This window comes from Bombus bifarius, unplaced genomic scaffold, assembly GCF_011952205.1.
Source record: "Bombus bifarius isolate JDL3187 unplaced genomic scaffold, Bbif_JDL3187 scf7180000007979, whole genome shotgun sequence".
In the NCBI taxonomy this organism is placed as follows: Eukaryota; Metazoa; Arthropoda; class Insecta; order Hymenoptera; family Apidae; genus Bombus; species Bombus bifarius.
In genome coordinates this window covers 2550368-2577818 of record NW_022884364.1, presented here as the reverse complement: position 1 = coordinate 2577818, position 27451 = coordinate 2550368, and the positions used below count along the sequence as shown (strand labels likewise).

Here is a 27451-nt window from a genome sequence, read left to right as displayed (position 1 = left end):
GTCGTACTGGACCAGTTCAGAAGCATTTATTTAGTGGTAACAGATCGCGTCCCTTGTTTTTAACGAGCAACGATAGATAATGTAAATCGTACGAATGCACGCAGTCCCTTCGATTCGGCCGGAATTTGCCTCGGAATGACACACGCGACGACACTGGACCGAGAACACTCTGTTCACGCACTTCACACTTCCTGGAGTCATGTGGTGATTCCTTCGTCACGTGGTGGCCGCGTAACGCGATCCAATCCACAGATAGATCGCGAGGATCATGCATTAGAAGGAAAAGGACGCGAGACGCGGACGCGAACTCCGCTGGACCAGAGGAGCCGATCTTTCCGTTACTTGATCCTCGGACAGACTGGCGTCAGGCGATGTTGCTCGCACGGAGCTGCGCATGCCCCGCGCATACGCTGCCCACACCGCTCGCGACATGGGCGGAAGTCCGCGGACACATCGATATAGCAGATGACATTGATATCGACTTGAGAAATTTGGTTCGTGTCTCAATTTCGCGAGTATGAATTTTGGTACTTTCACAACAAACCGACTTAACCTATCGCGTCCGCTCAAGTTATGATCAAATCGCCGTGTGTACAAAACGTGACACAATTACGATTACCCAGATAGTTTCTGTTCCAATATCGTGATGAAGTGGTTGCAGAAACGAAATAACATAACACTAACGTAAGTAAGCTTATTTTTGCATTAATGTCATCGAAAAAATGATAATGGATTTGATAGAAATACATAACAATGGAGGTTATAACGTCGGTTTTGCCTACGTCATCAAGTAAGATTAAACAAACAGACGTTACAATCATTTTCGCGTTGAAGTATGCTTTTGATAAGCCGAACCAGAATAACTGAATCCATCTAAAAGCTTGTACGTTACTGGTATAATCTGTGCGCTATCGTTGATCATATTGCAAACAGGATTGTGTAGTGCCCTATGAGCCCAATTCACCACTCTATTCCTTCCCTGATGAAAGCAATTTCTTGCCTGATATTTTACTGCCACAATTTTCTTTACGCTTTCTTTTTATGTTTACGGTAGGCTAGTCGTGTCCTTCGGTTTCCTCACTTTCGTGTCAAATTGTCGAATATCGTGCGGTTCGAAACGAAAGAAAGATCGATTGCCATGCAGTTAGGTAGACGTTTAATGCAACGGAACAATGGCTATCTCCCGTTAACGAGGTAACGTCGAACGTGTATCGACAACAGGCCGCTTTAGTGCTTTCAATCTCTCTGTCTATGCCTAATAATAGATCCACGCACATATATTCCCAAAATGCAGCATTCGATATCGGTGCTGCGAGACAGTATGAATTTCGATCAAAATTTTGTAGCTTTTGTAGTCGAACAGCGTAGCTATTTCTAAGCTTAAAGCCAAAAACTTTATCGACAGCGAAGTATCGGAAGGGGAGAAAATGTTTGGAGCAATTTTGATCGTATAACTTGAAAGTTTATGTTTATTTTTATCGTTTCATCTTCAGTTACTTTATCGTATCAAACATTTGCGAGTAAGGTTCTGGAGTCCATTCTCGAAGAGGGTCCATATCAAAAAGTTGATCGTACACGTGTATGTACACGGATTCCTGTAAATCACGCTCTTACGCGGATCATCTCGAACGAGGGGAGAAAAAAGGAAGCTGTATGCACGGAACGAAATTGGAATATCAGCTAACCACCTCGGCACGGGGGAAACTTTTTAACGAGAATTTCAGAGAAGAATGACTAAAAGCGCGGTCGGTTTCTTCGTAAAGTTTTGCGATGTACAACACCGCCTCGTCTTTATAGTTCAGTCTGCGTAGCTATACTCGTTAACAAACTTCGATGCATTCTAAGCTTCCCTTTAAAAGCAGAACATCCCAAGCTTTTTGACCCGGATGCGTGTCGAATGAACCACCGACGACACGCAGAACTTCGCTGACACGTTTTAGATAAGCCTCGAGTTATGGAACGGTGTAACTGTGCAAAAAATATGATGAATTTATTCGCGCAAGGAGGAGTAATTATATTCTGATATAATATTTTGTAATTTTGATCTAAATTCTGCGATATGATATAGTGATTTTTGTACAAGATCGTGACCCTATGAGACTGGCCGAAAACTAATTTATCGTTTCAAAAGCAGTCCTATAAAAGTACAAAAATTTTAATGACATTCAGTCACGTTCACGGAATAACTATAAAAACTCGAAATTCTACTTTAAACTTTCAATGAAAAAATTACTAATTCGAAGAAAATACTGATTCGATTCTTATAAAAAAAAGTAGAATACCCGTTCATCGATGAAAGTTGGAGCGGTTAGTATACATAATTTTGTCGGTCTATTGTTGTTCAAGGGTGTTATCACAAGAGCGTAGGCATCCCGTACGATGTAGTTTACTTAACGTAGAGATAACGAGGCCGTGAGTAGCTGTTGGACGACCCTTCATGAATTACCGACTTAATTCTTCCGGGCATGAAGGCGCGAAATGCATTTAACATCGCTCCCCGACACGGCAGCGTTCTGGTGCGTCAACTTTGCCGATGCTATTAACTCGTATCCTAAGGCTAACGTCAGCCTTTCCCACTTGCTCCGCCTAATCATAGGGGCGTTGCAAGTCTGCGTGTCGTTGCTTGTCGAAAGCAGTGCGTAATTCAATTAAGCTTCCACTCGTAAGACGTTGTCTCGGAGGATCAACTTTCTCAAAATCGCCTCAAACGACACCGATAGCGATTTAGCTACGAAATAGAGAATAGTGTTTACAGAGTATCGTCTGACGGTATCTCTTTGCAGATATAGATACAGATGAGATAAAAAAATGCATTTATTACTGGAAAAAATAGGCGTTTTTATGGCATTCTCTACAATTGAATGGGTTACTGTTCTTAATTTAGCAACGTTAGAAATCATTTAATCTTATTTTGACCATAAATGATTAGTATTTGCTCGATGCTAGATCAAAGTAGGGGTGAAATGTTTTTCAAGTGTCTCTACTAAGATATATTTTATCCCTTTACTCTCACGTTTCCGTAATAAATTTTATATTGTACATTCGACCTGGTGAATACGGGGCGTACAGTTTTCACACCACTAAAAATTATAGCCCCCGTAAAAGTAAACTCCTGACCGCAGTTTACCATGTACAGTCTAGGCAAAAAGTATCGAATGTTATACAGCTTTTATTTATAAAACGTTGCTAATAAATTTAGATAGTTTTGGTTACATATCTCTCTAAATTAACTCTGTTTCTTAATGCGCTAACAAATGGAAAAGTTGGCGTGTCTGACAGTGTCCTTTTACGTCGATTAGCGAGCAACCCTGTCATGGAGGCTGCTCAAAGCCGGAAACATGGTTTTTACGGACATCGTGCGAACGAATGTCGCATAAAAGGCGTGCAGCCGACAGGAACGCGCGCCATTTCCGTGATTGCAATCCATAACGACACACCAGTCGACCCGGATCAACGAAACTTGCAACGAACGATGCTCTGCGGAGTCTCGTTTCACGTTCTACACCCGATTTATTAGCTGATTATGACGAGAATCCGATCGATGCTACCTGATGATCAATCGAGTTCGTTGGGGAAGTGAAGCAACTAAAGGAGCTCGTAAAATTTTTATTAAGAATCGATACCTAAGAGATATTAAACTGAGTGACGAAGAAAATAAAAAAAAAGACGTGGAAGATACGGAAGAATGTAAAAAATTCCCTTCAACGAAGAGAAAGTCCAGTTTAACGGAGAAGAAGGGACAAGAAGTGAATGAAATAGCGTTATCAATGACATAATCACGATCCACGAGGCACGCTTCATCAGATCTTCCGGTCAATTCAAAACGATATAACTTATTCATTTCTATTACCTATTTATAGTAGCCTGGAAGATGAATATTACGCGGAAAAGAATTCATCTGAACTAGATTCACTCTAGGACAGCGATGCCTCCCATAAACATAAAGGATCTGCCCTAGGAACGGATACATAGTACTTTACGACACTTTCTTGGTTCAGACATTTTGTACATCCTCCGATCGATTCCAGTTTAACGCTTCTTCAAATCTGCCCATCGTCATCTTGCAGCTAGTTTGATGATTAATAAAATTCGATGGATCTTCGATTGCTGCTTCAACGATGTAGAAAGTTGTAAAAGAAGAATGGAAAAGAAAATGCTTGCTTCGATCCATATGATGCTTCCCCGGTTACTCTGTTCTTTTTCTGACGAATGAACCACTTCGCGGAATGATTCGTTGGTTGGATACGTAGTGCTCTAAACGCTGGTAACTTGTTTTCGGTCTTAAAAACATCAAAGTTTCGGGATAATTAATCGACTTTCGGGAAACGATATATCGCGTCATGCTTGCCATCATTGTTCGTCCCTTTGTACGACTAATCTGTCATCCCAACTTACCACGCCCGTCCATCACAAATTTTTCTGCCGACGAACGGCTGCCCTTTATGCGGCGTGCATGAATTAATTTCGTCGCGTGCGTTCAATCGGACCGCGTCTCTGGGCTGCCTCATAAATTTGTCAAAATTCAGCAAGCGACGTGGAGGAAACACGTACACGAAACTGGTCCCTCCTTCCGAAGCCAGTTTATCGTCGTCGGATTCAGTACTCAACGTGACCTCATCGGTTGCAACGAAAATATCGAGCGAAACAGCAATTCTTTATTCCTTCCAGAATCATTCTTTACCCACGTCGCAAATTCAAACGTAGAAATCTTACCACCTGTAGTACAACTCTTCAACGTTTACAATACATAACCAGGATAATAGACCATCGAAGCACTCGAAGTTCGAGTAAATGGGAAGGAGGTCGAATGGTTTGGCCAACGAAAGAAACTTCCTTTCGTTGGATTCAATTGCGAAATTGCTCAGAACGTATTCATGATTTACCCTTCATTCGCAATTTCTCCGATTTAGTTCCGCAGGTTTGATCCGAAATCTCTTTGGCTAGAAAACTAATTGCAATATAAATAGTAGATTCAAGAGTTCGATTTTTTTGGAAACATGCGAAATTCTTTTGTAGTCATGTTCCATCACGAATTTTCTGGCTTGAATGTTCGAATCACGGGGACTAAGTATTCTAAAGAGATAAAGGGTAAAAGGGTGTAGAAGGGGAAAGAAGATTTTGACAAGTTGGAAAACATGATCCATGATTAGCTTCGACAGAAGCTTCGTAACGATCGAAGGAACAAACTTTCGCGCATCTCTAGATAATATCCACGTAATCCATCAAAATGTTGCGAGACAGTTCATGTTTTGGCGGTCGTTTCGTCTAGCGTTAAAATTTGTCTTCGTTCTACTTATAAGATAGATCACATTCGATGTGAAGCAACGACAGCTTAGATTCTATGGTTCTTGATGTCTTTCTCGAAGAAAGCAAGGTAAATAATTGTAATAAAAAGATAATGAAAAACCCAAAGACATATTTTTCGAAAATTGTTTGCCGACCCACGTAACATCGTTCACTTGTATCGAGAGAAGCGATATTCTTGTTCTTTATGGCAGTGTTTTCCTTAAAACGATTACCCCCCGGGCTGTTCTTAAGTTATGAAAACACATTCGGTACCTTCCTTTAACGACGGGAGCGTACAATCGTAAATGAAATTTCTTCCCTTTAGTTGTTCTTTCCTTCCATCCACCGTATTTCTACCCGTGTTTCCACATATTGATCAAGTTTAAATCAGAAAACTGTAGTTTTGAACGAGTTTCTTTGGTAACAGAAATTACTTCCAATTCATCTTCGCTGGTTTTCTAGTATTTCTGTATCGAGCTCTGTTTGCTGTAAGAGAGAATACGTGTAAATGGAACTCAAACTTGAATTCGTAGAATGGCAAAAAGAGAAAAACGAAAGAACGGTTAACGTCGGAACTATTATCGCGAGGAGCAGTCTACTGGGTAGTTGTACGACGAATAATACGAGGAGATCTAGCTAATCCCGGAAAAATCCGCCGCCCATGAAAGCCTTTCTTCTTCCTTTCATTCGCCGTTCAATACTACCTGTTACGTATACCTACTGGCTTTCACTATTTCTGCCCAGTTATCGCATCTGGACTTGTTCGTACACGGTGCTCGTGATGGAAGGTTAGCCCGATACAAATCGATTACTGAACCTTTCTCTGGATTCGCGATATTCCATTGATATCGGTGAACTTTTCAACGCGAAACAAACGTCTTCCTCCCTTTCATATCGCGTTAAAAAGTATACATTTATCACACTTTTTCTTGCACTACTGCCTGATATATATTTGCACATAATTATAATTCTTTTAAAAGTATTCCTTCCTGATTTATTTCAATTGCGTTTTCTCGAAAACTTCTAAGTAAATAAAATACAAAATAAACATCGAAAGCAAAGGAAAAAGTTACTTAAGGAATGAACAATCATCAGTTGCAACGAAAACCTTTCTCACCGAGCGACAGAAAATAATGTAACACCTGTAAAATGCCCTGGGGATTATCTACGACGTGGCGACACAAATATAGAATAAGGATAACCGGGTTTCGGTGTACTTGGAACAGTGTATATGTATATCCAGCATACTAAAGCGATAGCTGTTACGGGAAAAAGGGGTCGTGGCAGAAAACTACGGGATACAGCTAATCCATGAAATCCCTCAAATGACAAATCCCTCCCTTGCTTCTTTCCGTTTTCTTTTCAGGAATAGAAGGGGAAAAGTGCTTCAGAGAGAAACCGTCGGTTCTTTGTTGACAAAGTAATTCAAAGCAACAATATTTCGTACGATATTAATCATATGTCATACGTCATTTTAAAAAATTTTCATCTCTCGATGTTCAAATATTATCGCCTGATACGAGTAATTAGAGAGACGAGTGCAGTGCTGAGAGAGGATTGCACATGGCACTTGAGAATAAATAAATGTTCCAGAAATGTAATGATTCTTCATTGGGCGAGCTTCAATCAGCTTTAAAATTCAACTACGATTCCATTGTCCTGTTGGTTCACCATCGATTGACTAAATGAAATACGATTACTTGATGCACGCTTGCTGCGCCTCCAATCGCATGGACCTTGAAATCCTATCAGTTGTGGGTTTTTGGTTAATTTGCCGACCGAATCGAAACTGTTTTAACGCTTGGCTATTGTTTGTACATGGCATTGTTGGAATGTAATTTATTGCAAATTGACGGAATTAAATAAACTTTCATAGTATGTTTCATATAACAGACAATCAAGAACATAGCTAAACAGAGTAGTATATTTTCGTATGAAAGTTCAATGTACGGATGTACCGAAGTGCATAAGCCTACAGTTACAGCGGATGCTTATTCGAACAAATTGACATTCTGACATACTCGATACGTCAATGTAATCAAATATCTATATAGATTTTTATGAGCGTATGTATTGCAGTTTTCAGACGTTACATCCGTCAGAACGGATGTAACGTCACTTCGTCCGAATATCTATTCACTATAATCATAGCCTGAACTATTATAAAAAAAAGATCCAAGTCAGTAAAAACCTGGTATTATACTTTTTTTTTTTACTAAAAGGAGAAGAATTCGTTGGCCGATAATCTATGACATGCTATTCTATGACTTCTACAATACGGTACCAAATTTCATGAGCGTCGTGGAGACAACCTTAGTACAGTGGCTGCTGCATAATTCACTTTCTCTCAAAAGGAGAATATTAGAGGTCGGACGATCCATGTAACTTTCGGTATTATAGACAGATTACATTCTTTATCTCGAACGCGATACGTTGAATTTAAATGAAATTTAAATGAAATTCTGCCGCCACGTACGCCAATCCTGCTGATGAAACTTCATATCATCTGCTCCGCCGTGTCAAAGTCGCTTAAGTATTAAGAGTGAGGTTTCTACTACACTCGTTGCTTGAGGGTATATTAAAACGGAGGAAATCTTTTTGGTGGAAATTTAAACCAAATTACGAACGTTAACATGGAATAATAATACATTTTAAAGAATGTAAAAAAAGAAGAATATCGTACTCGTGGAATAGTTATTAATTCTTGGTTAATTTCCTTTTTATTTTTATTATTGAAACAAAATTCAGCATGAACAGAACGGAAAGAGAATTTGGTAGGTTCTGAAGAAAAATAGCTCGAGCGTTAGACGAGGCAGAGGAACGTCAGGACGGTGGTTATCGATGCACGGAATCTTGCAAAGTGGGTAAAGTATAACACGCTAGAGGTTTGGATACGATAAGACAACAGTACGAGGTCCCCTTTTTTTGTTGGTCCAATTTTACCATAGCCTAAAAAACTTGCGTGCCTTGTCAATATCGAACATCGATTCGGTGGATTTGAATGCTCTATAGCTTGATCGCGTATTATCGCGTCACATTCCTACGGTTTTCTCTCCACGAATATTCTTCATCCATCTTCGATCTTCTTGATGGTCCACCCATCCACGAAAACGCCTCCTTTGCTTCCCCCCTGCGACGAATCTCGATGGTATTTACGATATATCGAGAGGCCACCGAGGATCTTCCGTGTTGGACTTCTCGCTCGTGATTAATTCGTCCCTAGATATCAACGAGAAAAAAGAAAATCAATACCGTAGCGGTTGAAGGAATGATACAGGAACGGATTTCGTCTCGTTCGACGAACTTGGAGGGCAAACTAACGACTTCCAACCCAGACCTCGCCTCTCGAGTTTTTTCCGTCTCTGTCGGACACTCGAAGATATCGGATAATCGGATATTTTAGGATATTCGAAGAGGAGATGAGGGTAGTGAACTGATTTCAAGGTTGGTTTATTGGTACCGTAAACGATGCTGTATAGTTGTTTTGTAATTTCTCTTTGAGAACGGATTAATATTGTCAAGTATTTTGTTCGGCAGTTTCTTCCGAGGAACTTGGGATTAGTCGTTGATCCGGTTCTCTTTGTTCGGATGCAAAATCGCAGTATTATTGGGTCAGCTTTCGCTACTTCTTTGGTAATTTTTCACGCAAACAAAATTTAAATCAGCGTCACGTCTCCACGATGACGTTGTCTTCGCAGAAAATCTACGTTGAAAAATGGGTACACGCTTTTCGATTTTTTAAACTGAAAAACAGATGTTAGAATATCCTTTGAACCATATATCTTGAATCGTATATACTTCAAAAGTCCAATATCAAAAAATAATCTAGTTTAAAGCGCGCATCTTCTTTGTTTAATTTTCCGTTACTTTTATTATCCCTATGGAAATTACGATAACTTTCTATCCACCAATTACTTGTATTTCACCTCTTCGAGTCGCAAACTTGTGAGTTTTGATTTAAATAACACTCATTTAACTCCATCCTCTTCTACTTTTTTACTAGACCCGTAGTTGGTGATAAACAGGTTCAGAGATTGCTGTCGGGTAAAGAGACGGAATATCCGCAACGAGATTTTACTTTGAGAAGAGGCGCGAAATATTTATTTATTCTGCCAGATGAATCTGTTTGCTAGTGGACTGTAGATTCTATCCTATCCAATCCTCTGGAAAACGAAACCCGATCTTTTGTTCAGGAAACAGCAATTTAAATCGTTGACTGTTTAAAAGAACTTTGGCTTTAGCCGATAAACTTTTCAACTCGATCAAGGAAAACTTGCGCAATGAATGGTTAATTAAAGTTTGATCCCGATATAATACTAGTTCATTGAACGAACACTTCTTTTATAATCTTCGAACAGATAAAACTCAACGTAAATTTCAAATGATTAATTCGCTATATAAATCGATTCTCGTGGCCATAAGCAGAGAAAACGTTTGCCCTATAAAGCCATATATGAGCTCTAAGAACGAGGGAGACATATTCCGAGATGGCTTGATCCTCCTGGGATTAGAATGTATCGCTAGTGGACTGTTTATACGCTACAAACCTGTATATATCTTCGTATTTTACTTGCTCGTTTTCCTTTATCGACAAGCCGGGAAACAATGCATCCTGTTCTCCTATACGTAGGATTGGACGAATTAGCTGGAAAATATTGAAAGTCGCAGAGATTGCTTCGACTTAATACTCGTCATGAATACAATGTTAACAATACCTTGAGAAATAACCTAACCATAAAGTCTTCATTTATCAATAGGAGCTGATAACTCTAGATTAAAATAATGTCGCTTAAGATGTAGGGCACTCGCTACTTTTCGTTTCCATTTGTTTGAAAATGCCAAATTTAATCGTTTCATTAAGACGAGAGAAAGAATGATCGATCGTTTTCAGACACACAGGCAATTTGACGAGGTACTTCGTAAAATTCATCCGAAACCTTTGTTCTCGTGGAGAAGTCATGCACTTTCGTTGGTCTTGCTCGTCCCTAGCTCACGAAGTAAGTTCATTAACGTGAATGAGGTGTTCCTGAAGAGGAGCCACTCATCGGAGAACGCCTCATGCCTCGAGGACGCCTCTCAAAGCCTTCTTATCGTTGCTTTAACACGTCGTTACATGCGAGGAACAGTGGCTCGGCTTGTGTATGTGCAAAGTAATTCTCCGATGAAGTTTTTTAATCTGCTTGCGCGCAGGAGCATCACACTTCAAACAATGTTTATCGAGTTTAAAACGTTTGCAAATCGTTCTACGTGTTTGTTTTGTGTACAATTTTCTTCGATAAGTAGTCGCTGATTTAGATATGGCTTTCATTTAGAATAGACTAAATTTTGTGACAACTAATCCAACTCTGAGATTAATGCAATCAGCTTAATCTCGATAAACAGCGAGTTTCAGATAACATCTGTTTCATTTAGCGTATACACTTCCCTATATGCTAATTCTGTTAAACACGGGACTATTAACTCTGTCCTTGCTAGTTGTAATTCAAAAGGAGGAATCTTTGCCGTCTGTTAAGTTAAATTAAATTACTCTCGATCAGACAGACAGACAGGGTCTGTCTTGCAGATCATAGCAAGATAAAGACATTCGATGTGTGGAAATCGTGGAGAACTCTGGCTGCGGAAGTTTTTCACACGGAAAGTTTTCTTTCAAACGGGATTTCGAGAAGGAAAGTTTGCAAACGATCACGAAACGTTCTCCCAAAAATAAAAGTTTCAGCTTGTAAGGCGGCCGCCCGGCGGCGCTTCCTTCTCAACGCGTTCTCGATTTAATTTTAGCACTTACGACTCAGTCCACTCGCGAGTTCCATCGAGGCAAAATCGACCACGCGTACACGCAAAATCTACGTCGCGACGTATGGCTTGATGTTTCCGGGTGACAATTAGAGGAGAACAGATTGCAACAAAAAGAAATCTACTTCCTCTGAAAGTGTATCGTTATCTCCAGTGCTTGTTCGATATTTTTTTCTAGCTTAGGTAAATAGTGATCGTAGTTATTTAAATTAAGTGCTTCGTAGGATATACATTTTGTAATTTTAAGGTCGAAACATGGGTGAACGCAATGGCGGTTATTAAGTTTTTTTACTTCCTTCATCAAGAATTTATCGTCCACCGGTATAACTTTACGTAAAAAATTATTATAAACGTTTAACGACGCAATTTACGTGGATCAACACGATTCCCCGCCTCGTCCCATTACTCAAGCAACGCCGAAAGGCTGTGGTTGGGTACAGCGTGGTCCAAGAATATCCACATTGCTCGAGGCACGCAAGGGCAGCCAAAAGTTCAACATCCTCGACGAAAGCAACGTTTGCTTTCTCTTAAGCACCTTTAATCATTCTACAAACATCAAACGTGAAATCCCTAGTATATTTTCTTATCATAAATTCATCCTAAATTCTAAACTCTTAAAAATCAATTTAAAAATCGAAGAATAATTCAGATTCATCTGCTGACTATATTTCTCTAATGGCACGCTGGTACCACGCTATTTCGTCAGAGGAAAACTTTCATGCGGATTCAAGTTCAAATATTAGGAAAACACGTCACGTAGGTCTGAAAGCTAGTGGTTCAATTAAGAAATAAAATAAAGGAAACTAAAATGACAAAGAAAGAGGATGAAAAGAAGAAAGAAGGGTCGCGTTACTCAGTCGACAATCAACCACGATGCAAATTACGGGTATTCATAATTTAACGCGCGCGCGCGCGCGCTATCCGCCTCTTTTAAGTGGGCGTTAAAGCTGCCCTCGGTTTTATTTCACGCCGCGTAATCCGGTTTGCTGCGTGCACGTGCCGCGTTTTTTCTCGTAAATTTCACCAAATGATTTTCGCACCGTGGAAATCATTCGCGCTGTTTCGACAGCTTTGTGAGTCCGATGAATGGGGTAAATTGAAACCTTTCCCAAGCTGCGCTTCCACTCCTTCCCCTGCGTCACTGTTCTTCCTCACTTTCCTGTAATTAATTTTTTGCATTAATTGTTGCTAATAGAAGCAACGTTCTGTTTCGAGGATAAAAATGTATAGCTCAGTCCGTACAATTAGTAGCAACCTCCAATTGCATTTAAGACGTCTCTTTCATAGTTTTAAATAACTTTTCATATACCCGTGCAGTAACTCTGAACCTTTTGCGTGTTACTGAATGCACGCCGGTGTTGCGATGAATCTGTTAAGCGATACGGTTATGAATGATACGCGTTTACTGATTAGAGATCGAATAAATATTTATACTACCGATTCGTAGAACGCAATTGAATACGTGCCGCGTAAAGATTTGTGCCTGTGCCATTTCACAGAGCAATATAACTGAGAAATGTATAGCGTGTTCAAAAAGGAATCTTATACGGATTGTAGCAGGGTAACACTAATATAATCGCGAATGCAGCTTTATTTCTGCATTTCACTATTCCTCTTATTATTTGAATCCACAAATACTACAATCTCTGTTCGAGGAAGTATCGTTCCGAAAGGACTTTTAGTTTAAAACGACAGCTCCGTAAGTTATCCGTAGAAGAAGATTTTTGAAAGAAACTACAGGGAATTGCGAGTTCTGGCGTGAACGTGTGCAAAGTTTACCAACAGCAGAATCGTTCTATTTGAAGCGAAAATAGAGCGCTCTCAAACTCTCTCTTTCTCTCTTATCACGTACGTGCGTTCACCCTCGTTCGACCCAAGAATATCCCACTGGAGGACAGCGTGGAGCGAACCTTTTCTTGCCTTATAATCGCCGTCAGACAGTGCGACGTAGCCGACGAAACCGACACCGCGTCTGTTTCATAGCCTGTCAAATATATTTGAAGTTGTAGCGGCCCAAAGGGAAAGTCGTCACGAGCTATAAAACCGAAGAGTTTTAGTTCTATTTTACCTCGTCTCTTCAGGATATTCATCGTACGAGTACAATGGTGTAGAATCTTAAGCCAAGAAATCTTTATATCGAGTAAAAGTTCTGTACATGATACGTGCCTTTCACTGTATCGCAGGTGTTGTAATTTAACTTCAACACCAAAATATTTTTCTTGATTAAGTGAACCGTAATTAATTCTGTGTTATTAAAGACAATTTCGTTGGAAGCGCAGAGTTCAAATATTAGTGAAAATATGAAATAACGATCAAGAGCGGTCAACGTACATGTACAACGTACATATCAAAACGCAACTGATTTCGCATCCTTTCGAAAGCAACGTGAATATTCGAGTCCTAGAGAAGTCGACAACCAACCGGGAGTCTCCCCTCGCATCCGGTGCAAGAGCGGAAGTAGCTGAAACGTTGAAAAATTATTTTTACTCCGAGAACCAGTTCCGAGCTGCGTAACTCGGTCGAAAGGCAGCCGAGCCCGAAGGTGGACCGGCGAAAATTCATTGCTACGGTTTCCGGCTGTCCACCGATCGAACAAATGTCGAGAATGTTGCGACTGGAGCTGTTGGGACTCGTGTTGCTGGCCTGTACTCAGATCCTCACGGAACATCGCAGTTTTTACGACACTATACCGCAATACGGCTACTCTAGACTTCCTGATCTTCCGGAACGGACGAGAGAGGTGCACGTTCAGCAGGGCCGCTTACGTGGAATCGTGGTACAGCCGAGGACCACCTACGATCTGCAGCCCGTCGATGTTTTTCGGGGTGAGATTTATAGCTGAAAATAATTTTCGTGTATATAAATACATCGCCGGTTATACAATATACTCGGTAAATTAATTTCGTTTAAAGACATAAATTAAACATATGTCATGTTCCAGTTAACGATATTTATTGCCAAACAACAGCAATAATTAACTACATTTCCTTTATGCATGTTGGAAACAAGGATGAAAAATGCTGGTGTATTACACAGCGTGCTAATAACACATATCGCGTAACGCTGTAACAGTATTGATCATCGCAAAATCTAAAATAACACATAATTCTCACTCGCCTGTTTCTAATTAATACCGAAATTTCTCCATAAATCACGGGAACTTAAAAATTCGGAAAAATGAACTAAAAGAGGTGGCTTGCATGCGGCAAAGGGTCAATCTCGATTGTTGGAATCCGTATACAATCATCGTTTAACATAGCATATAGGAAATCTCAAAGTTTCGAGGCCAATCGTGTGACGGATCGAAGCCTGCCAGACGACGGGTAACGATAACACAGAGACCGGCGCGATTTCAGTTTCCGGCTGCTGATACGGCGAACTTTAGTCAGAGGGTGAAAGTTTGTTCACAGCTGCATCAGCTTCTCATTTCTCTGTCTTCCTCTCTCTCTCCCTCTCTCTCTCTCTCTCTCTTTCTCTTTAGGTCTCTGCAATATTAGTTGCGATGTATTCGCGCTACGAGGATCCCGATACCTCAAAGGTTTCAAAACGAGAAGCGCGCAGGCTATTCCGGGAATAAGCGCTCCTCGTCTATGGTTCTTGGTCTCGTGCACGCGTGCACATTAGCTGGCAAAGCGGAATCGAGCGGGGTTTGTACCTTCTTGAGTTCCCCGAGATCCTCTGACATTCCTTGGCATCGGCTACTCGATTCTTGAGCGTTCCCGCGTGTGCAAACGGTTCCGTTTGAGCATGGAATGGCACTGAGGGAGTGTAGGATAAATTAAGGACAGGTTACAGTCTCCAGAGTCTTCAAATTGGGATGGGGAATGTCAAATAAGTAGTAGAGGAAGCGCATTTCAGTTCTTTAGAACCTATTAACAAAACGAGGTTTGTATGCCTTCTGAGACTACGATAAATTTAGACATAGTGAAATGTGTCTAAAACGTTCGAAACGAAGTTGTCGAACGACATTATCTTTATGTAAATAGTATCGTGTTAGCACAAAGGAATGTGCGAATGCATATGGATTAGGTAAATGCAAATGTGGACTAATTCGGTATGAATAAAAATACCTGCGAAAAGTATTTTAATTACTTTTAGTTTCAAGCAAATTTTATTCCGGTTATTAGGTTAAACGCAAAAAATCTTCAATCGTTGTGATCACAGGTTTTAAATCCGAGATGTTTGCAATCAGACTTTTCGATTTGTACTTGCTCAGCTGAGCGATTTAATATTTTATGCGGTAAAGCCAGTGGCCTGGCAATCCAATTTACACGGAAATAGGGTAAAATGGATCAGCCGTGATCCTTACTGCCAGGCTGGAGCGTGTTAACATCGACCGCCGGACGAACGGGATCAATTTAATCGATCTACTCACGGCGTAATAAAACTTTACGCTGATTATCGCGTCGCGATGATTCGTCCTAGAGATCAGCTACTACATTATTCCTTCGTTTAATAATAAGAATTCCAACGTATGTTTCAACGTGCTATTTCGTACTCCCTAAGTAAAACTTTCTAATTTAAACTTCTCAATTTGGGTTTTGGGATTTAAACTTTTTCATTTAAGTTTTCGAATTTTTTATTCAAATTGATCTTCGACGAATAATTTATATCTAACTCGATCCGAAACGAAAGAACTTCGACTCCTCAAATATGTAAAACTCGATACTAGTCACCCGAAACAAGTTACGCTTCTTAAACTAATCATAAGCAACTTAATGTTTCAGGAGTGCCATATGCAGAACCACCAGTCGAATCCTTGAGGTTTTCTCCTCCAAGATCACCGGAACCATGGCGTGGTTCAAGACAATTTCAAGACTTTGCACCTGTGTGCCCTCAAACGCTGCCAAACCTGCGAGACGAGGTGAAACCGGTCAGATACGAGTACCTAAAGAAGCTACTGCCGCACCTAACAAACCAAAGCGAGGACTGCCTTTACCTTAACATCTACACACCCCATCAACCCGAAGGTAAGTGAATTGAAATGAATTATTTTATTATTTAAAAAATTATTTTTTCCACGATTGGAAAGCAACGATAATAAAGAAGTCAACAAAATTTCTTCACTCTCTACGATTAATCAAGTATTACGACGTCAGTTTTGCGGATCAGCTTAGGATTTACGACGTCGAATAGTATATTTTTCGCTTTACCGTGGTTTATGATCCTCGGTTATGGCTGTTAGACGACGCTAAAGGAAGATTCGTGACCGATAATACTGTGAACTGCATGGATATCTACAGTGTAAAAAAGGGAGAAATTTCGTGACGGTAAACAGTGATCCGAACCGCTTTATTCTTGACGCTTTGCCAAGAAAATAAGAGGGGCGGAGTGTTCTGTATAGAGAAAGTCTTTACCTAAAAGACAATTAGAGAACAGGGTACTTTTAGCCGCGTTTCATCTACTTTCGGGCTACCCTAATTTCGGGTCCATGTTTAACTCTCTCCGTGGCGAGATTCCGAATCTACTCACATCCTGTTTTCTTTAATCACGTTTAATTTACCTCTGGCAATTAACCTCGCCGAACAGTAAATTTGCGAAAAACGCCCGATATCTCGTACTGAGATAAAGGAACCGTTACGATTTTATCATCTTCCAGTAACTTTTGAGGGAAAAGTAATAAAATCAAATATCTTTTCACTGATTCCTCAAAATTGGGTTTCGAAGCAGCTTTTACTGCGTTGTAAAAGTAGTCTAGCACGGCCATAAATATGCTTTGGCATATTTGAAATACCATATCAACCATCGTTATCGAATATTTCCGAAATTTCTAGATATTCAAAGTTCATCAAAGCTCGAATTCTTCCAATTTCTACGTTTTTTGTTCTTTTTTTATAAAAATGGTTATGGATCTTAATTGCGGTGGATGCACGTTTTTCGGTTTATTAACAAAAAAAGCCGCTACCATACAACGTTTCCACTGGACTGACCATAGTTTCCGGTATTGTCCAGTGGACTGGTTACACGAAACACGCGCATTCAGACGATACCTTTTGTCGACAATTTTGTCGCATTCAGAGGCGCAGCAGATGCATCAAATGGATGCGTTGTTTTCGCCGGAACGAATCGAACGCACGCGAAACATCGGAATATTTTGCAAAATTGCCCTATCTCTATTATACATTATATACATACCTACTATCGAATGTAACAACCGTTCTTTCGATAAAATAAGAAGTAACATTCAATTTTCTACGAGCTCGAATTCCGTTACAAGTGCGATATTAAAATTTACGATAAAGGAAGTAGCTGCCAGTCGTTCCGCTTTGAGCTTCATATTGGATTTCCTGTTTTCTTAAAGTTGAATGTCCTTTGCCGTAGTATCATGGATACGCGCCAGAGGACACATTGTTGGTGCAACATACCGAAAAGCTTTGCACGAGAAGAATTCCGATTTGATTGTTAGCGAAGATAAAAGTAGAATGTGTTTGCAGAATCAAGAAAAAAAAAGAGCAAGAGGAAAGTTTCCTTAGAGATAACAATGATAATATTTCTTTTCTCTATTTTCTTCCATGACGTGAATTTTTACGAATCTATTCCTAATTTTCTGTTGCTGAAAATAAAAACCACGAAGCACGGGTTTAGCGTGGAATTAGTGGTCAAACGAAAATGGAGTCCTTGATACAGAGAACGTATAACGATGAATACGTTTATTCGCGATCGACGAATGAATCCAAAACGAAAAGTAATCATAAGAAACGACTGACGTATAATTGCGTAGAACACGTTGATGCGCGTTCGGCAAATTCATCCGTTCCCCGTACTTAGCCTGTTCGAAAAGCTAATTAAAAGTAATCTCTCGCGTTTGCGACGAGCCGTTAATTAAGGGGAGAAAAACGCGGAGTACGGCATCGATTATTCCCTCGGGGATTACTAGAGATACTCTCCCTCTTGTTCCCCCTCAGCGTCACTGCGGTGTTTCAGACCCTTTCTCTCTAAATTCAGTCTGTTCGTATCATAGATAAGCTTAAAAATGAACTAAGGCAAGGTGTGTTTTGCGTCGACGTGCAAATATTATTGTCCGTTTGCACTGAACTTCTCCCCCTGATGACAGTTGAATAAAGATAATGTAGTTATCGTGGGATTATATCGGTGAATTTAAGTATCTTCCCTCTTTTTAAAAATTCCTCCAATCTTCTCCACGTTGAGAATGCCAAGGAAGATTACGTGGAAGATTGTGGAGGATCTATGCAAATAGATGGGGAAGATACATCTTCCTGATTGGCTGGAAATAAATTAACCTGTGGAATAATGAACGAATTGAAAGGGAAGTTGTTTGAAGTCTGCGGCTAAGTAATTTTCAACCAGAGCCAAACATGTTTATCAACCGTTCCGGAAGAAAGCTTCGTTCGTTGGGATGCTGGAGTTTCGTAATAAGGGATCATAAATTATACCCGTTATCTGTCGCAGCCAGGGGCTAATGAACGCGGGATCGTGATTTTAAAGAGCCCCGAATTTGACTTGGAAATCATCCTACTCCATATTTGTTTCCACCTGGATCGTGAAACACGATCATAGTTTGCGAAAGAAATCCTTCAGCAGTTCGGTAATTTCACGAGTACAATTAGATTTTCTAGTATCCGATAATACTTGAGAAATATTCCATTGAAAATCATTTCCAATTTCAATTTCTCTCTTGCCGTATCTCGATGGTTTCGCGAAAGAAGTAAAACAACGAAGAACTTGCGGATCCGTTCGAGAAAATACGAAAAGGCCGATGAAAGATGCGCCGCCGTTGCAAATAAATTGGAACCGTCCGGCCATGGGTTAGAGGGGCTGTTCTCGGGAAGATATATACGCCCTCTTAAATACTGGAACCGACGCTGGAGTGGGAAGGATGGTAGAGAAAGCCGTTCTGAAAGAGCGGACTCGCGTCTCGACGATAGGCACCCCACGGCCCTTGAAAATATCGGGAAATTCATTAATGCCCGATCCGCGGGGTTCGGTCAAATAAATTTTAGCCTGGTGGATGAAATTTACAGCGACACGCGGCACCTTTAAAATGAAAACCGACATCAGTATTGGTAGCCTGCCGCTACTGCTATTCCACGATTTCCTCGTGTTACCAACATGTTACAGTCTCTATTCTGGCTTTCATACACCAGATGATTCATCTAGAAGCGTGTAGAATGTACAAGGGTAGCGCTTTTTCAATCAAACGTCTCTTTCAAAAAAGTCTTTACTCGTATCACTTGACGCTTATATATATCCTACTTCCTTCCTACGGTGATTAACCTTGTTGTTAAGGTCTATGATACTACCCATAGGAAAAAGAAACGATAATATGTCATAGGTTTTCCTTCGAATGTCCGACCTTTCAAAAGATCGAAAGAAAGGATCGTTAGATGTGGATGGTACGATAGAAATTTTTAGTAGAATTTCTGGAAATTTTCGTCGCAATGAAATTTCGTACAGAAAGCTTGAAAAAAGAAACCGGGGTCGTGACCAATAAAAACCGTAGGATCAAAAAATAAATGTCTAACCAAATTTTCCTACTACATCAGGACCTGGTAGCATTTCAGAAACTAAACGAACCACGCGAATCACGTTTGGCCACACATGTTGTATAGCCGATACGTCTCCCTTTTTTTCCTCCATCCTCTATTTCACTTCATCGATATAATGACTCGCGACCATTTCGAGGCAGCAGTTCGTATGACGCTGGCAGTAGGTTTTTCCACGTGAATTTCGTACACGATTCTCGTCACTCTTTTCCACTGCTCACGTTTTCGCTTTAACCAGCAACGAAAGACACTAATTTTTACGAGTAACTTCGTTCCGACCGGCGAATAACGCGGACTTCATCCGCAAGCCACGTATTCGCCCTCCACCCTCGCCGGAAACAGTGTTCGGAGTTTCCTTTGAATATGGAAACGCATTATCCGCCGCCAAACGCTGCCACGTAGAGATCACGCTGTTGGAATAGCAAAAATCTCGTTCGATCCGATATCACGTCAACGGGAATTAGTGGCCGTGGATGCCTTTCTTTCTACGTTTGTTTATCAAGCGATGGAATTCGTGTGTTTTGTCAAATACCTTTCCTCTGAAGCTCATAGGCCTGAAAAATAATGCAGCATTATTTCCTCTTTTGGGCGTTCTTACGATTGCATCTGAACTCCATTACCGTTTATAGAAACTCGTCACTTTTTAGTGACCTTTAAGGAAGATAAAACTGTGCTTCGTAGGTGAGAGCACGTATTGTGCACTCGATGCGCTATGGTTTCGATCATAACCGTTCGATTTTCAACATATTACGTCACGAAGCTTTTAAAATGTACGTCGTAGCGGAAATATCCTCGGATAAAGAAGCACAGTTCTCCATTCCTTGCTGATACGATTTCGTTCCTTAACACCTCACGAAAAAGAGGCCGAGGCTGACCGTAGGAGTTTCGAAGAATAGTGTCAGGTGCGCGGCCGGAAACACGTCGATCCGGTCGATTCCCTTCACGTTTACGGATTTCCGACAAATTCAATTTCTTCGTTGGCCTTAATCCTTGCCGCTCGCTGATCCCCTTTGTCCGGCGTCGGAGTATCGGAGTCCCGTAATCTCGTAATCGGAGTCGGGGACTTTAAGGCGTCGCCAATGCTCTGACAAATTTCGTTTCCTTGCTACTCCACATGTACTTTGATCCTTTTATACGCTTGGAAATCGTGCCTATTGCCTTTTCGATAGATTAACCGTGTCCTAAGAATCTCATTTCCTTTTCGCTATATTAACACGCGAATCTGAATGCTGAAAAAGTCGATTCTTTATTGGTACCTTTCTTAGGTTGTCAATTATGCGATAGTCTAAAGCAAATGTTTAAGTCTACCATAAGTATTAATCAGAGCACCTAGGACGATCGTTTGTCCGCGGATGTATCGGAGTTTTGAGGTCGAGGATGATCCGAGAGGGAAACGTGTGCTCGAGTAGCACTCGGCTGTCTCGAAGCTTTTGTGCAGCTACGTTCCCGCGAGCTTCTAGCACACAAAAAAAAGTTCAATTTCTTTTGTACGGCGCTTAATCCGACACCAAAAGAACTTGCTGAAACGCGCACTCTTTCTATCTTCTTCTTCTCCGAGACTTTTCCTCTTTTCTTTTTATCTTGTACTTTCGGTTATTACATACGGTGTACTAAAACTAGCATTTCTTTGACTAGCCTGTTTGCCAGGATTTTCATCATCCATAAATGCTAATCCTCGTTATTTAAGAAATGTCTATCTTCTTGTTTAACGGTGAAACCGTGTTCAGTCAATAGCTAAAGAAATTTGAAGATATTTCAAAGTGTCAATGAATTATCGAATACTTCCATCCCTCTTTCATACGAGTTAACCTATGATAAAATGTCAGTTTAGCCCCATACTTCGCGACTAATTGACCATCCATATGAAATCAGTAACATTTACTGATTAATGTAGCTTGCTTCGAAAAAGGGATGCCACCTCGCGACGCGTCGTTACGAATGAAATTTCACGTCTGTCTTGCCGCCGTCGATACTAACTAATTAATAGTAAATCAGTCTGTGTGGATAATGGATGGCGTTTTACCAGGTTGCGTCGGTGCGCGTTCTCGTATCGCGAATAACATGGTGTGCTCCATGTCGGGCCGATAACGTCGTTATCAGTGCATATGGGTTTCAGGGCCCACGTGCGTTTGTCATATCTGCAGTCGCGACGTCGACGCGGGGTTGGGGGTTTGGAAGAGGGTCGAACGACAGAAGAGGAGAATAGTGGCCGTTCAAGCATCTACCAACCCCTATTTTCCAGCCACCTCCGTTTATTCCCTATGCACGGGGATTTCCAGCGTGATTTTCAGCGTGCAACGGAACGTCAATATTAAATTTACAAGGGACCAGAGAGATCTTTCATGGTGTTGCATGTCCATCACGCTGAAAACGTTTCGAACGAGTCGTTCGTTCTGTTTGACAAAATCGCGAGCCTGAAAGAGGAAATCTCGTGGAAATTCAAAGCTTCCGTTTGCCCTCGTTCAAATGGCAAGATAAGTTTCTACATGCGAGCTAGCCACAGTCTGACTGTATTTTCCGTCCGATTAAATTAATTCGAATTCTCTGATTCAGATGTTCTTTCCGATACCACGCTTCCGTTACTCTTCCTTTGTGGTACGTTAACGCGCCTATCTTCTTCGTAGAAACTAAGTAAATCAAACGTTTTATCAGCGTAAGCTCTTTTAGGAATCGCCTCGAACGTATTTAGATACGCGAGATAACGGAATAAAACCGATGGAAAAGTATGTTTGTCGAACAGTTTTATTTCGTGCTGTGGCGATACGTCGTAACATACCTATCCAATGTGCTTGAAAATTTTCGCAATGTCTTTCAACGATTCGTCTCAAGAAGAGATAGAGGAGATCCTGTTCAAATAGATCAAAAACCTGAGGCTCCTCAAGCGGGAATTGAAAATCCACAGTAGGACAGACGTTCATATATCACGCCGATCCGGACAAAATGAAACTTGCCGCGGTAGATAAAGCGCTCGACCAATAATATTCGCATACTTCTATAATGCACTCGTTCATCATCTTTGAGCATAAATAAATTCACGTAGTATTTTACTTTATTGGGGGATAGAGAAGCTACACGCTGTATTAAAAGATACCTGTGAATAATAAATAAATAATTCGCTACCAGTGAACGTATTGTTTATAAATTGCTTGTATAGGCATACGATTATAAATCTTCCACGATAAAATAGAAGTTAGAACGTTAAAAGGAAAACGTGCTATCGATTTCAAGAACAAACGAAACTCGATTATATCGTCATTGTTTGCCTAGTTGATCAAGAACGGCCTCGTTCCACTTGCCGGTATGCTGCGTTCACAGTAACACGATGTCAGAGAATAAAGAAAGAATTACACAGGGAGCAATGTTCACGAAGAATTTCAGATCGCCATGAAGTTGGTCCCGTTAGTGGCGTTATGGGATCGGGCCGGAAATTGGCTTTGTTAAGCGAGGAAGCCGTGCGTCTCGTCGCGTCGTCGAGTGTCGCAAGATGCCTGCACGCGTCCCTTAAAAGTCTAATGGTTCGTGCCGTGAAAGTTGTTTTCGTTACGACGTCCTTCCTTGTTACAACATGCTCTTTCACCCACGACGCGAGTAACGCGCGCGTATTTACAGGCGGCCATTTTTGCCGCGCATACGTGTCGTGAATTTCGACGCTTCGAGGAAAAAGCTGTTATCTTCAGGCTTCGTGTTGTCAGTACGAAACTATGGGGGTCGAACATCGTGGGACAGATAGAGCCAGGAAAGTGAAAATATTTTTAAAATTCTCTGACGTGGAAGTTCGCACGAAGGGATGGGTCGAAATTTGAGAAATTCTAGAATTCAAGGACTGTGCATTTCGTCGGGCTCGATAAGAAGCCGCGGAGAAGCTTAAAACGATCGATTATTACGATGGGATAGCTAGACCAATAGTCGGTAACGATGCGCAGAAAAAACGAATGAGCTTTCAGCCGCTATATATAAAATTTGTCTAATGGTTCGAAGAGCAGGGCCGATCTCCCTTCCTTCTTCCGTTCTTTCTTTGCTCTATTTCCAGCATGATACCTCTGCTCTCTCGCCCGGTGGCTGACCTCTCTTTCCTTTCCCCCTTTTTCTCTTCCTTTGTACCACCACCTCCGCACTCCGCCTCTCGTGCAACGAACCTCTACGCCCCTCCGTTTCTTCGCCACTGACGCCTTCTTCCTTTCCCGGCGAGTGCGCCGGAGAGTTTGAAAGAACTTAAAATAAACGACGCGCTCCAGCCGCGTTTCTCTCGCTGGCTGACAATACTCTACCCGCCCTTCTCCATCTCTTGTCATTGTTGCTTCTTGCGAGCCGAAACTTTTGTCCCCGACCACGCGTTTCTGTAATTTCGATGTCGTCCACCCTGTGGATAGACTACAGAATTTTTCTATTGCTTCGAATAACTTTCTCTCAAGCGTTGAGATATAAAGCGGAGTTACTTTCGCTGCTATACGCGCATCCAGATACTTTCGTATGGCTGGATTAAAATTGTTGTAAAAGTCAAGCATGTAGATAATTTTTATGTCGAATAGACGGAACAACGTAACTTTGGCTGGAAGAATCAGGTTTCTTTAAAACGCTTGTTAACTAAATTGCACGTTAGCCGGTGCAGCTCATTAACCGGTAATAGTAATTTCCCAGAGTACCGTCGAGAGTTGCCGTCGCAAGCGTCTTGGAGGATGGAACACACGACGAGCCCGACGACATCCACGGGCCAGCCGGTGAAACCAAACGCCCGCCGGGATTCGCGGCTATTTGCATTCCCTATCTCTGTAGTTAATCGTTACTCGGTAAACAAGCGTGTCCATGCTCTGGCTGGTGCAGTCCATCGAGATTAACGCGCACTATATACAGTGGCCGGTTTTCACCTATCCTGCCTCGTCGTGTAATCAGTTACGTCATTATGCGTGGTGCATGTATCCAAATTGTTTTCCATACTATCATGGTGCCTCTTGCCAAGGGATATCACGATATCAGCTTCGTTTCATTGTCTTTGATCCTTGGTAATGGATCCGCGAGTCATCAACGAAACACCGTATATTTTGCTCATGAATAAACAGGTAATTCGTCGTTTTGAGGCGATCGGAGTCACAGTTGCAGTGGATTCACAAAAGCGATAGATATACACAGTTGGGATTCTCGGCTGTCGGTGTTGCGACGTGAAACATTTAATCAAACCATTCAAAACTGAACCCGTTCTCGTTTGGCTAGTATGTTTTCTTATTGTTGTTCTTTCCATTTTCATTCGGATCGAGATGGAGTGAGCAACCTAGTTTTTCAAGGTCGCGACGGATCGCGCACCACGGTGCATCGTGAGGCGCATTAATCAGAAGTGTTTCACGTTGATTAAAATCCCGGTGGTTTTCGTAGATTGAATTGTAGCGCCGCGGCCTTAGGTGTGTACGCGATTCATTTGCGTTCATATTAAAAACATGTACCGTCATCGCGAAATCACGAGACGTAGAATTATTAAACAGTCTATTAAAAGCATCGGGCTGGTAATGTATCACGGTATCCAGTCGTGTTCGCGAACGTGAGCTACGTAATTACCTCAAATGGTTTTCCCAATGGAACGCGTAATTACGTTAAAGAATCGCAGACAAGCTGGAAAATTAAAAGTCGTGTTAACCTCGGCCGCGTAGGCCATCGAACGGTCATTAACGGTGATTTATTCAAGTTCGACTTAACAAACTGTGCCGCCTAAGGACAGGACGCATTGTTAACGCTCGTACTTGTGAAAATCACGTCCGAGTAATTGGTGAGTTTTGCATGATAAACGATGTACCGATTGTAAAAATCCCTTCTCGAAGGAACAACTTCGTAGTAAAGTACAAAGACTACTTTATTTTAAATTATACTACGCAGACTATGCGGTGTAGACCTGTATAGACGGTGTTTACGAACTATGAAAATTCTATGGGAAGAGGTTCTATGAAACGTTATAAGAAAAAGCTTGAATTTTTTAACGTGTTCTCTTCTTTATATTAAAATGCGAAATAAAGACATTTCACTTTTATCTAACTGACTAATTAATGGTTTTAACACTTCGTAACCCTCGAGCCCAGGGTTGCTGGATGCGAGAAAGCAAGCCATAGGGTAATTTATAGCTAAGAAAGAGGAAAGGTTAATCATATAAAATTAGTCTGAAAGACGAGGTTCATGTGACAAATCCAAGCAGTCGAAACAAGAGCTTACGCAAATAGAATTCTCGTATTCGACCTTTCAATCTCTCGCATCGTTCCCCATTCCAATCGCAGATCTGATAATCTTAAGTATCTTTCAGTGCCACGATTTTATCAAAACAAATCACCACGACGCGACGCGACGAAGGAGCAACAGAAATTTTGTTCATTCCGGGTTCTCCACTTAATATGGAGGAACAGCGCCGGAGCGTGCAACTGCTGCTCACAGCCTATCTAAGAGCTAACAGACGCCGTGATGGCGAACAGTAACATATCGGTCGTGCATGCCACGGATTTCGGTTCATCATTATGGAAGTCTCGAAGCGTGGCCACGTCGAAGAAACCTCTCTCCGATAACGTTGCCCACTATGAATATCCGTTCATTCGGTTGGCCGTGTTTACCCGCGGTTATACTGCCGTCGAGGATCGCGTAAGGAATTGGGACGTGAGCATCCTGATAATTTTGCTCTACGTGTCCAGTCAAGGATTAATTTTCGCATTAAACGCCAGATTATCCTTTTTTTCCTTTTGGTTGATCTTTCTCCGGCGTTGCTTCCTCGAAAGCTCGCATTCGAGAAATTCCTTTGAATTTTTATCTTTTCCGGAAACGGCAGACTTCAGACGACGATATCTGTCCGATAAGGAATTAGATGAGTTGTATGTGAAACGATCGTCTGTAGAAATCAATGGATTCGCGATGACAGTTATTCACGCTGAAACAATCGCAAGTCAATGGGAATAGTTTTTAAGAGGATTCGAGGAACGTTTAGTGTCTCGCCGATTGCCTCGGGGACCGTTGGCCGTCTATTGATTCCTTCAAGACTCGAACTGATTCGGCCGTTTCAACGTTTGCTTACCGTTCTATCTCGATCGGAAATCGGACAAGCAATTGCACATGATGGACACGTTCATAATGGAATCAGTCGCGGTTCCCGTTAGATAAATTCTGTACGTTCGATCGAGCCTGCCGTCGACATTTTCGTGCAAATATCAATCTCTATACAATTCTAATTAGGTAATTAACTTATTTGTTTCAGCGGTACATCATTTAACTGCTTGAGAATCGTTTGACTATACGATGTGAGATACCGATAACGAACTTTCTAGAAAATTTCGTCGAATATTGAACAAATATTAATTAAATTATATTAAATTATAATAGCAATTATTGTATATCAATTATACTGAATATTAAAATATCAATATTAAAGATATCGCATAAATTAAGAGCATTGATATGAAAAATATTGAGTAAATTAAAAACATCAATTTTACAAATATTGAGTAAATTAATTCTGTGAATTATCGTCAATTCGATTACCACCAATCACCCGCACGAAGCGTTTAAACTATTCAATTTCTACCACTCTTCGATTTCCATAAATATTTGAGAAATTCAGACCATCGAACCATCACCAACGAGTCATGGTATTTGCCTTTTTAAATAGACGTGAAATCTTCTTCGTCTTTTCTAAATTAAACAATGCCATTTCAGATCCACAAATATACACAAGAGCATGTATTTCACATGATCTCGTCGTCTCATTCTCAATGTTAGAATCGGAAGCATACAACGTCTACCGCGAAATTCGTTTCCTCGATAAGAATCACTCTTGCCCGCAACATCCATAAGACAATTCGTCGGTGGCAGAAGGTATCGTCCTCGGAAGGATCCCTTATCGTTTACAAATC

At 41.1% G+C, this 27451-nt stretch overlaps 1 protein-coding gene across 3 annotated transcripts in view; it reads left to right on the top strand.

Moving 5' to 3' along the window:
• The first annotated feature begins 11084 nt into the window (after window positions 1-11084).
• Window positions 11085-27451, top strand: part of LOC117204649 — a 55564-nt gene continuing 39197 nt past the window's right edge. For 2 of the 3 annotated variants that reach the window (XM_033442233.1, XM_033442231.1), the window contains exons 1-3: window positions 11085-11259; window positions 13080-13901; window positions 15804-16046. In XM_033442233.1, the coding sequence (XP_033298124.1) occupies window positions 13673-13901; window positions 15804-16046 (472 nt within the window). In that variant the 5' untranslated portion in view covers window positions 11085-11259; window positions 13080-13672. Of the gene's footprint in view, window positions 11260-11294; window positions 13902-15803; window positions 16047-27451 lie in introns of those variants that run through there. The other variant, XM_033442232.1, reaches the window with a different exon arrangement.